The 12,090-nt window shown below is 45.8% G+C and overlaps 1 protein-coding gene across 5 annotated transcripts; it reads left to right on the top strand.

Annotated features, from left to right (window-relative positions):
- The first annotated feature begins 2,493 nt into the window (after positions 1–2,493).
- Positions 2,494–11,261, top strand: LOC125544295 (carboxyl-terminal-processing peptidase 1, chloroplastic). 5 transcript variants are annotated; one of them, XR_007299364.1, is made up of 14 exons: positions 2,496–2,951; positions 3,102–3,221; positions 3,818–3,955; positions 4,585–4,689; positions 4,791–4,959; positions 5,317–5,393; positions 5,763–5,807; positions 9,061–9,144; positions 9,606–9,644; positions 9,724–9,786; positions 9,898–10,027; positions 10,115–10,203; positions 10,350–10,437; positions 10,573–10,847. XR_007299364.1 is itself a non-coding variant. In XM_048707922.1 (13 exons), exons 1-12 carry the CDS (start codon positions 2,601–2,603, stop codon positions 10,168–10,170), a joined length of 1,377 nt encoding a protein of 458 aa, XP_048563879.1. In that variant the 5' UTR covers positions 2,496–2,600; the 3' UTR covers position 10,171; positions 10,959–11,261. The 5 variants fall into 5 exon arrangements, 4 of the variants coding, with proteins under 4 accessions (XP_048563881.1, XP_048563879.1, XP_048563878.1 ...); XM_048707922.1 differs by lacking the exons at positions 10,350–10,437; positions 10,573–10,847 and adding an exon at positions 10,959–11,261 and having other exon boundaries at positions 10,115–10,171; XM_048707921.1 differs by lacking the exons at positions 10,350–10,437; positions 10,573–10,847 and adding an exon at positions 10,959–11,261.
- The last annotated feature ends 829 nt before the right edge of the window (positions 11,262–12,090 follow it).

Here is a 12,090-nt window from a genome sequence, read left to right as displayed (position 1 = left end):
GGCGCCCATCCGCGTCGAAGACCTAGAAGAACATCGCCGAAGCGCCATCGTACTCCAAGTGGACCGCGAAGACGCCCCTCACCCTACAAACCCGGGCGATCTCTCTCCAGCCACGAGTCATGTAGACCTCGCCCGGGGCAACGACCGCGACCTCTGCCTCGGTCGCGAGGGTGCTGCAGCCGGCGTGCTGCAGCCAGAGCTCCAGGGGCTTCCCCGGCGGGATGATGGAGGCGACGAAGGGAGGCAGACGGATCCAAGACTGGAGAGGAATGGCGACATGGAGCATGAACTATTGGGAGGAGCCCTCGGCGTGGACCCCAGGAGGAACAACCCACACCTTCGTGACCCGTCGGCGCCGACGACGGCGCTGACCGCGGTGATCGGCATCGACCCCTTCGAGGCCCTCGATGTGGGCATACAAGGGAAGCGGGAACCCCGGCGGAGCCCGCTCGCACCGAGGCCTTGACACCACCTGACGGTCCTCCTCGTCCCGGCTGCAGAGGGCGAGCCGTTTCTTCGGCGGGAGCGGGTCTGGTCCCTCTCGAGGAGCCTTTCCCTTCTCCACTGCAGAGAATCGGCGAATCGGAGCCATCGCGGCAAGACGGAGCAAGATCGGGAAGAAGGAGAAGTAAGGAGGGATGGACTGGAAGGGCACGCACAGTTCTGTACTTATAGCCGGCGAAGGCCAACCACCGGCCTCCACGATCACAGGTAATCATGACACGATTTGCATGTAGGGACTTGTCCAACTCGCGCGATCACCGAGGCGTCGTGGGGAAGCGGAGACGCCCACGTCCAATCAACCGCCACGCGGCGCCCAAGGCCGCAGGCTGTTAGGGCCCGCGGCGCTTCGCCCTTACCCTTTCGCCTCTCAGCACGGCCAAGTCAGGGCGCGCCTTGGGCCCGGGGGCTACTGTCGGCGTTCTGGGAACGGGGGTCCCCAGACTTGCCTGCCTGCGGCCTGCGGCGTGGCTCAAAAGGGGGCCCGACACGACCCATCTTCATCAACACAAGACTCAAGACCCTCGCGAGGGGCCAAGCCTCGCGGGGCGGACGACGTGGAGCTTCCTCAGGCGCGTCCTCGTCAGGCTGGCTCACGAGGAGGCGGAGAAATCAAGGCGGGGTACCTCGCGAGGTGCCCATGACGCAAGCCATGACGACTCAGGGCGCCAGGCGGGTGCCAGCCCACGTAGCGTCCTCCTTTCCTCTTTGGTGCAAAGGGAACAAGCGCAGCCACGGAGTACCGAGGCATCAGGCAAATGTTGCCATTTCGGTGCAACGAGACCAAGACCAGGAGGACTACGAGACGGAGGTCACCATGGAGCCCAAGACGGCGTCATCACCAGAGCTTTGTGCAGGCGAAGACTACTTTTGTCAGGATAGCTGATACTTGCTGTCCCCCTTCAAATTAGCCCGCCATTGTTGGCTCCCTTCCCGCTCAATATTTGGGAAGAGGACCAGGGCCTCTATAAATAGGACCAGCCGCCCACAGAGCAAAGGGTCGGCCGGTTGAATAGAGAGAGAGAGAGAGAAATAGAAAGGTGGCTGAACTCCTCCCAGCAGTTCATCGCCCCAGCCAAGAGCAGACCCTCGCGAGGCTGTTCTTCCTTGTATTGTTCATCATCTTCAGCCCCAAGAGGCAATCCACCCACCACACACTGGAGTAGGGTATTACACCACAACGGTGGCCCGAACCAGTATAAACCTCGTGTCTCTTGCGTAGTTCTTTCAGTAGTCTAGATCTTTGCGAGACGGAGAGGTAGAAGACGTAATCTTCGCGCGCACCCCAGAGTTCGAACCTTAAGGGTCTGCCGGAACCCCAAATCCGACAGCCGCGCCCTCCTCCGTGCCCCACTCCCAACCTCGTGCCGCCGCAGCTAGGGTTAGGAGAAAGAGGAATTGGGAGGAGAATCAATCGGGAGAGAATGTGGACTGTTTAGTCAAACCAGATGTTTCTGTTCTTTTTCCTAGCATGCTGAAGCAGGGGTACAAAGGACTTTTCAAGTAGAAGTTAACGACGTTAACAGAAAAAATTGACAGAAATGTCATGGAAGGAATAAAACCAAGTTGTGGTGTCAAAAAGAGAAAAATGAAATTTATAGGGCCAAATAGGGAATCAAAATTTAAAAAAAGACCAAATAAGAAATTCTCTCTTGTGTTTTTCCACGCGATAGCGTGAAGCCGACGCGCTCCCAGGAGTGTGGGGCCGAATCATTTTTCCCCCATTGAGGCATGTGCAAGGAGGAAGGGGGCGCACCTTCCTTTTTCGTACGACAGTTATCGTGCCCACTACCTTTTTCAGGCGTGTGCCCCGGATAACTATCGAGCCAACAGGTGCCGGCGAGTCGTATCAAAAAATAAAGCCTAAATTTTTTCACGAAAAAGAAGTTTTTTTTTTGAGGGTGAAAAGGAAGTTGAGAGAATCCGAAAATTCGTCTTCCACTACCTCCGCCGTGGCGGACTGTTCAACGGCCAGCCCCATCCCCACATCCGCTCCAAACCCCCACCCCCACCACTAAACCAAAAACCAAGTGTTTTCCCCCCTCTTTCATCCCCTCCCTGCACGAAGCTTGTGGAGGTGGAGCCAGCACAGCACAGCAATGCTACCACTCTCCTACGCGCCACCGCTACCGCCGCCGCAGTCGCGACCGAACCCCAGCCCTAGCCACAAGCCCAAGCCCCAGCCGTGCGTGCTTCTCTTCCCTGCCGCCCTCCGAACGGCGGCCGCGGCGGCCGCCATCTCCTTCTCCCTCCTCGCCGGCAACGCCGCGGCTGTGGCGGCGGTGGAGCAGCCCCCGGAGATATGCCGCGGCCAGGACGACGGGAGGGAGGTAGAGGTGAAGGCCGAGGCGGTGACGAACGAGCAGCTCGTGGAGGAGGCGTGGGAGGTGGTCAACGAGGGCTTCCTCCCCGACGCCGGCAGCCGCCCGTGGTCACCGGAGCTGTGGATGGTAAATTTGCCTCGTGATGCGATTCTGTATCACTTTATTTAATGGTTCAAATGACTGCAATAAAGTCTCGATGCACACTGTAGCCAGAAGCCCAGAACGCTCACTTCTATCATGAGTGATAGTGAGTCTCTCAATTTTAATTTGATGCAGCAACGGAAGCAAGATATTCTTCAAGGTTCAATCAAATCCCGCTCTAGAGCCCACGACATCATCACGAAAATGCTAGCTAGCCTGGGTGATCCATATACAAGATTCCTGTCGTCCTCAGATGTAAGTTCTTTATAAGTGGCACTGTACTATGCTATTGATTTCAGTAGGTGAAACATGGCTCAAATTTGGAGTGATGTTTATTGTCTGTCCAATCCACTAAGGTTATTACCTTTTGTCCTTCATGATTCACGGTATCCATTTTACATCTTTTGTTAGATAATAATGAAATAGAAGCTCTCCCTGGGCCATTTTGCATTGTTACTAGCATGCCACGAGCACTTGAGTTCCATGATATCGTCAAGTACATGTGCAAAAGTTGATGTAAACCAGATCTACTGTTTCCACTTGGATGTCAGCCAAAAAAATAATTTATTTGTTTCTGCCCTGGAACTGGAAGTCCTAGTGTCATGCATGCTGATCTTCAAAGAGTTCTCTGTCTGTTATTGTTTTTTGTATGTTTGGTACATGGTACACACTCTGGCCTAACGAACCTATATTTAGAGACTGCAGCAATGTGATGTCATCTTGTGTTTTTTTTCCTCCTTTGCTTTCATAGTGATGTAATACAAAACTCCTGCTTTAATGTTTTTACCCACTGCTGATCTTTGATTGCTTTTATTTGCTAATTTTGCATATGTTCGATCAATCTGCTAAAGTTCTCGAAGATGTCGAAGTATGACATGACGGGGATTGGGTTGAACTTAAGAGAGATTCCTGATGACAATGGTTCTTTAAGGTTGGTGGTATTAGGATTGATACTAGATGGGCCTGCTCACTCTGCTGGTGTTAGACAGGTATCAACTGCTAAGCATTTAGTTTGCTTCCCTTTTTGACAGGAATCTTGCTTTTATCACAATGTTTTCAAACCAATCATGTTTCCATTTTCTGGCACGTACTTCTTGTACAAAGTTATCTTAGCGATAGTCAAACTGCATGAGCAGTTACATATGGGCAGATTTTGACTATACATATTCCCAATTTAAGATGCCGAAATGCTGAAATAATGTTGGCAAATGTTTCTACTTATACCTTATGGAGTAACAAAAGCTTTTATTTTTGGTGAGGGTTAACTGACCCTATCAATTTAATTTTTTGTGCTAAGCACTTCACTATAGAACATACTAGTATTCTCAGTTTTAGCTGTTTTTGTTTCACTGCTAAAGATTAAGCGTATTGAGGTGTTTGGACAAATGACAAGTTCTATTATGACTTCTCTTATTCTCAACATTTTAATTATCAAAAGCAGCATTTTTGAGGGAAAAACAGCATCTATTCTGGAAATGCACTTTTGGCTATCAGAGAACACTGTTATTTTTACTGTTGGTTGCTGGGAGCCTGGGACTATCCCGCGACCTAGTTGAGCATGAAATTAGATCATACACACACATCACCTAATCCTTCCGGGTCATTTATCTGTTATCAGGGTGATGAGCTTTTGTCTGTCAATGGTATCGATGTAAGAGGTAAATCTGCATTTGACGTGTCGTCCATGCTGCAAGGCCCAAAGGAAACTTTTGTTACAATTAAGGTTTTGAATAATCTTATGACCACTGTATTAAGAATTTGTCTGGCATCTCTTTGTGCTCTTTATTTTCTAACTATCTTACTCTTTTTTAATATTACATATAGGTTAAGCATGACAGCTGTGGTCCTGTTGAGTCAATGAAAGTGCAAAGGCAGATTGCTGCTCGCACTCCAATTTTCTATCGTTTGGAGAAAAGAGACAATGAGAATTCATCTGTCGGATATATTCACATTAAAGAATTTAATGCAGTGGCCAAAAAAGATTTGGTCAGCGGTGTGTTGCTGGTTTGTTCACCCTATCCTCTTGTCGTTTCTAAATCTGTTAGTCAGTTTTTTATTACTATGTTTTGCAAATGGCTATCTAGTGTCTAATTCTAGTGAGCTGATTTGCATACATCTAAATATTTAAATTCTTCCTTATCCAAATTGAGAACATCGCGCAGTTTAAAATACTGCCTCCCTTTTTTACAAACTGAATGTACACTATTGATTGTTTCTGCTCATTTAGTACCTTTGGCTTGCATGTTATTCTTTTGGCACTACAACAATCTTAGTTGTAGTCTTGTATATATCATTGTTGTTGTTGATTTACAGCAAGATTTGTCCTTTTAACGTTACCTGTCTCTTGCAGCACTGAAACGTCTACAAAATTCAGGTGCCTCCTATTTTGTTTTGGACCTGAGAGACAATCTTGGTGGACTAGTGCAAGTATGCCATTTTTCTTTTCAAATTATGCCCTCGGCTCCTAAAGTAGATGTCATTCTAGGATTATGCGCAATATCTAAAGGCATGTATACAAAGGACTATATTACCGCCCTTCATTAGGTCACTTCTTTCTCTCAGATGGTGTATAGGAACCAAAATTTGAATGCTAGAATGTCCTATCTTTAATCTGCTTGAAGCCTAGAACTGAATGTTATTTGGTAGGGTATTTCTTCTTATTGAGGCTCTTGAGTTATTGTGAATTTCTCGAAATAGTTTGAGGCTCACCACATAGGTTCAGAAATGAACTGCCCAGATATCATCTTTTTTGGATGGGTTATGCTTACATGGTCTGATGTTATGTTTATCTTGAAGGCTGGAATAGAGATTGCAAAGCTCTTCTTGAACAAAGGAGACACGGTATGGAATCTTCTTCTTTATTTTTAACTTGTTGTTTCTTTTCTGCAATCCTTATAAAATTGGCGCATATGTTTTATTTTCATGTCACAATGGTGCTAGATCATTGGTTATGGCTTTAACAGCTTTGCATTTATCCACATGACTAGTCAAAGTAAATTCTGTTGGGGATTTTCTGTAATGAAGGATAAGTAGAGGAAATATTGGAGGGAACTGGATTTTCCTATGCATGTGTCTGGGATGTATGAATGTCAGCTTAGGATTGCTTTGAAGTTTCTATGGAATGACCCATATAGGGGAAATTTGGGTGACAACAAGGGCCCGCTTGGGACATTGGAAATATTAGAAGCAGGATTAGGAGAAACACAAGAATTAGATGTCAATTCTAGTACGTTCCTAGAGGAATTGAAGACACGGGAAATGTACAAGATAGCTATTTGAATGCTCTACATGTATTCTTAACAGTAACAAAAAGAATTATTACGGAGAGAAGATGAACCATGACTAGGTTTTGAGATCTTATGGGTTTCAAATTTAGCCTACCCCAACTTGTTTGGGACTGAAAGGCTTTGTTTTGTTGTAGAGAGAAGATGTGTGAGAAAGAGCGGTCATGCTTTAAAATGGGGTTTGAGCTGAGCTCATACTAATCCTCCAATATGTAGAAGAGAGGAAGGGTTTCCATTGTAGTTCCTTGGTCCATTCCGACATTCCAAAGGCTGTTATAGAAAGAAGAAAAATCCACTCCAAATTCTTGTATGCTTCAAAACAGCCATTTGAAACCATTCGTTTGGTTTTGTTTCCCAAAGGATTGCACCATTCGTTTGGTTTTGTTTCCCATAGGATTGCACTATTCCTGCGGTTTCCTTGGTCTGGTGTTCACCAATTTGAGTATTCTAAGAGCAACTCGAGCAGACCCCGCATCCTCCCGGCCCGCAAAACGTGTTTGCAGTTCGCGCAAAAACGCCTTTGCGCGCCGGCGCGGACGGCCACAGTTGCAGACCCCGCATAATGGACCCGTAAAAAAGGATATTCCCAGAATATCCTTTTTTACGGGTCGGCTTTGCGGCGTCTGATCTGGCGCAGCTCCTCCCGGCCCGCAAAACTTAAATTTGCAACTTAAATTGATCTAGCATAATGCATTTCCTTGCTTTTGCAACAACGTTAGATACAAAAGACATCACCAAATCTTTGCTAGAATAGCAAAACCAAAGAAAACAAGAACCACAAGTATGCATTTCAGAAGATTTCCAACTTCCATAACTGCTCCCACAAGTTGGACTAATATCTTCTCCATGCATTCATTGTTGATCTGCGGATTCTTGATTTTGCATTCTTCTTTCTTCATCTTTGGTTCGAAAGAAGTAGACGTTGCTTCCCCTCTATTTGCACATGCAGCCGCATCATTGCCCTCGATTGTACTAAGGAGTGCACCAACATCTATTAGGTTTCTTTCTATCAATAAATCAATGTATTGGCCTTCCCAAAACCAAAATGAGCATCCGCATCATTGTCCTACACAAAAGGAGCAAGCTCGAAGTGAGCTACCGCAATTGAACTAAAGAATGAGCTATCAAATGAGCTACCGCAAGTGCATGTACCCCGTCGTTTTCGCATTTGAAGAACACCCATCCGGGGTGCTTCGGCGTGCCTGAAGTGAGCCGCAGCGCTTTCCGCGTGCAGTCGTCGCACTGTATGAGCGGCATCGGCAAGCCACAAAGACGCTGCACGAGCGCCGAGCCAGGTGGACGGCCGGACGAATCCATGCCCGCAAACCTTCGGCGGCGGGCGGACGAACCCGTACCTGCATGCGGCGATGCGCCCTTGCCTGGGCTGCGGGAGAGGCTCCCCGACCACTCCATCGCTTGGGGCAGCAACCGGCGGCCGGAAAAAGCCAAATCCGGCGGAAATCCGGCAGCCTGCGTTCAAGTGCCGCAGATCCGCAAATCCGGCGGCCCGCCGACGCAGGGGGGAAGGGAGGGGAGGCCTCGTGCGCGTGGCGGCCTTTCGGCGTGCTCCTGCCGGCTGCTTTCGCCGGAATCTTGGGCGGCGGCCGGCGGCGGCGCGAGGGGGGAGAGGAGAGGTGGTTGGTGGGGGAAAGCGCGGGATGAAATGTCCCCCCACCAACTGCTTCCGCTTATATGCAGGGCACCGCATCCGCGAGGGGGAAACCCGCGTTTTCCCGGGTTGGGGTCGGGATTTTGCCGCGCCCCTCAAAATTTTTTGCGGGTCGGGGCGGGATGCGGGGTCTGATCGGGCTGGTTTTTTCGCCCGGACCCGCATTTTGGCGGTTATTTTACGGGTCGGGGCGGGATGCAGGGTCTGCTAGAGTTGCTCTAAATCTGGCCTTAAAATCTTATGGAACTTTTGATGTCCATTTGGATAGAAGCTTACTTTCCATGAAACAGTAACTCAGGAATTAAGTACAGTGCATGAGCGCATGAATCTTGGTTGGGACATGGTCATGGAAACAACTAATCATGCTACTTTTTCTTTGATGTGGACTAATGATTTGAAATTCTAAACTAATTCTGCAGTTGAAAACATTAACAACATGAGAGGTTGTTACCATCACCATCACCATCGTGATTCATATTTTTCAATTAATAAAAAATCATGCGCTCATTTAGCAGCATGTGGTTTTGTTGAGTTATAGTTTTAATTTTGATGTTTGTATCGTGCATACAAGGGAAAATGCATATATTCTACTGATGGGAGGAATTGAATGGTGTCATTTGGCCCATAAACCAGCCATTTACATAGCAATCAGTAGCTACCAGTAAACCCGGTAAATAGTGGTTACTGCTGGTTTTAGGTCCTGATTTTTTCTGCTGGTCACCAGCCTAACTCTAATGCAGGCTCTGTATGAAATTTTTTTCTCATTCTTGAACAGCTAGTAACATTTATCAAATTGATATCCTTGCTAACCTTAACAGACCAATAGTTAGTTAAATAGCCAATGCATATGGGCTTCTAGTTAGTACTTCCTCCGATTCATATTAATTGTTGCTGGTTTAGTACTAAGTTAGTAGAACTTTGTACTAAACCAGCGACAATTAGTATGGATCGGAGGGAGTAGTTCCCATTCTTCATATGCTTTCGATAAAGACTGTTAACAGTCGTAAAGCCTTTCTGTACATAGTGGCAAGTTTGAGGGCGCCATGTATTTAATTGCTTAAAGCATTTCTATTTATAGTTTCATGTTGTTAACGGAACTTTGGTGGTGAAATATTTATGCCCTTAATGGATTGTTTTTCAGGTCATTTATACTACTGGCCGGGATCGTCAAGTCCAAAATACAATTGTTGCTGACAGTGGACCTTTGGTTACAACTCCTGTGATGGTATGTTTTAATGATGGTGATGTACCTATTTTGAAATGCTTCAAGAGTTAGTAGTACAGATAAATCTCAAGCAGATGCACTTCTCCACTGTTTTGTTGAACCGTGTAAGTGTGAATACAGCATTTACCCACATATTCCTCAGTCCTTACCACATTAAAGCTGTTAAGCAGCTTCAGCTGGCTAACGCAATGTTAAACACTTTCCTATACTAAACTTGACAATGTGAGTATCCTTGAGTTGCAGATTATTTCCTGATTTAACTGTGTCCATACTCCATGGGTCTTCTTACTTCATACTTTTTAATCAGACCAATACTATAAATAAATGGCTTATTGCAGCAAGTCCCCTAGTTAACTTGTCGCTTACTGAAATTTAGTAGGTCATGCCATATATTTATTATGGTACAAGATCTTCAGACTCATTTGTATCTCACCTGTCCATCCGCACCTTATGACACACAGGTACTGGTGAATAATAGGACAGCAAGTGCCAGCGAAATAGTAAGTAATTTTTTTGCCTCACTCGTAGTATAAAAGATCATAGTAGTAGGATCTCACCAAGTTAATAATAATTTTATAGGTCGCTTCAGCACTTCATGACAATTGCAAAGCTGTTCTTGTCGGTGAAAGGACTTTTGGCAAGGTTTGAAGTTTGAACCGCCTAAAATAGCAGATCCTATGGCAATGCCTGCTATAACCAACAGGCTTATAGTATGTCCGTTCTCATATGTAACTCAAGTGTATGATATTGCAGGGCTTAATCCAATCAGTATTTGAACTTCATGATGGTTCTGGTATTGTCGTCACAGTTGGCAAATATGTCACGCCAAATCACAAAGACATCAATGGAGATGGAATAGAACCAGACTACCGCCGTCTTCCTGGTGCTATTCACGTTCACCAGATTTTCCTTTTGTTACACCCAACATGCAATGTAGTTTACTGCTCGGCTGAATTTACTTTTGTGACAGATCTCAATGAAGCCAGAGATTACCTTTCGCGTTGCCAAAGCAAGAAATTAAGTTGAGGTGAAGTGCTTTATTACAAAGCTTCTTACACAGTAAGGAAAACTATTTATCCTTGCATATTTGGGTCTTCATGCTATAATAAAGAGAAAAGATACGCTTGACTGTTTGCACATGCTAATCCAGCTGATTGAGTTTGACAGCTTGCACTATTTCTCATTAGTACTTCTAATTTTACTAGATAATTGCCCGTGCGTTGCAACGGGAGTATAAACATTCTAGCCCGTGACAGCATGTCTACTATATTACATTGATGCGCTAAAATCTTAGTAAGTTTTTGTATGCAATTGTCATGATTTACCTGCCATCTTATGGTTAATCACTCATTTGTTGTCTTACCAAAGAAAACATGTTTTTATTTTGGTATAAGTTAATAAAACATGGGGCAATTGATTCTATTTTAGGAAAAAACAATGGGAGAAAAATCAGAGATGGGAGGAAAAAATCAAGGAGAAGGGAAGAGGGGGGGCGTGTATATAAGGAAGGTTGGACGAAGAAGTAGAGATATCTCAATTAATTTCACAAAACATTGTCTAAAATATTCTCATGGGTAAATCATAGAGATTCATACACCGTCTGTTCATAATTTTTGGAGCCACGTGTGCTCACACTCGAACAGGTCCTACACTGCGAAGAAATACTGGCCTGGTGTATGATTCTCCACTGGGTGTTTACGATATGTTTCCATCTCATAAAATGCCCCTTTTGACCTGCGTGCTACTGAATATGAACCTACTACTGGTTAGATGTAGCTAGCTGTCATAATAGTTGGAATTTCTCTCCTTTGCAGGCAACACATTAGAAGTACGGAATGGAGCGTTATGCCCAGGAGAATTGCACAGCGAAGAATGAACTCTCCCTGGTGAGGTGAGACCACAAGCTCAAGCTCTACATCGAAGCCTCAATTCAATATAGGCATCTGCAGAGATCAGAGTGAGCATGTCCTTGGATTCACCGGTGCTGCAGCTCGGTAGAGAAAGGAAAGAGCACATTGGCTTCTGCTGAATATACCCAGCACCAATATGTAAATAGCTTGTGATCCGTGTGCAACCAGTGGCATTCGTCATATAAAGAAGTGCAATAGTAGCTCTAATCCAAGCATTTTGCCAAGACACTATCTTAGAGCAACGCTAGCAGATCCCCAAAAGGGCAGCCTCCAAAATCGTTTTGGAGTGCACTTTAAATTTTACAGGACATATTTGAAGTATAGAGAAACAAAAAACTGTAGTTCTGTGGCAGTCTTGCACAGACGCATCAGGCATCGCAACAAGACTCAGTTGGGCGGTAGTACCTGGTGCGCGCAATGGGAAATCCTCGCTCCCGATGACAACACATGGGAGGATGCACCGATCATCAACAAATACATTTCCACGTCAAAAACTTCTTTGCCCTTGAGGACAAGGCGCAACTCAAGATGACGATAGTCTATACTGTCTCAAACTCATCTGAACAGACACACTGCTACCTGAAGAAACACAATACTAGCACTGAGTGGAACAAAATTTTCCAGAGAATGAAACACAACACTAGCACTCTCCAAAGAATGGAACACAACACTAGCACTGAGTGGAACAAAATGCTCCAGAGAATGACAGACTGAGGTGAGCCAAGGCGACTTAAGTGAAGATGTGCGGCTTTACATTCTTTTGCTCACACCTTTTTCCCGGAACATCAACGTTTACTTCTACTTATGCAGGCTCTAGTTATTACCATTGTAATATCTCTTTTCCCTACTTAACCTCTTTAGCAGAACTTATGGCATCTTCAGTGCTATCCCCTAAAACGGACACGGTATTGTTAGGATGATCTCCTCCGTGTGGGCCCAACGGCTCACCGGACCTTTAGATCCGCGCCTTGATTGGGGCACCCAACCCACTATGGCTGGCGAGCCCCTGTCACACTACACCATGTAAAAAGGTGGG

The sequence above is a fragment of the Triticum urartu genome, chromosome 3 (assembly GCF_003073215.2).
Source record: "Triticum urartu cultivar G1812 chromosome 3, Tu2.1, whole genome shotgun sequence".
In the NCBI taxonomy this organism is placed as follows: Eukaryota; Viridiplantae; Streptophyta; class Magnoliopsida; order Poales; family Poaceae; genus Triticum; species Triticum urartu.
This window is presented reverse-complemented; position numbering and strand designations above follow the sequence as displayed.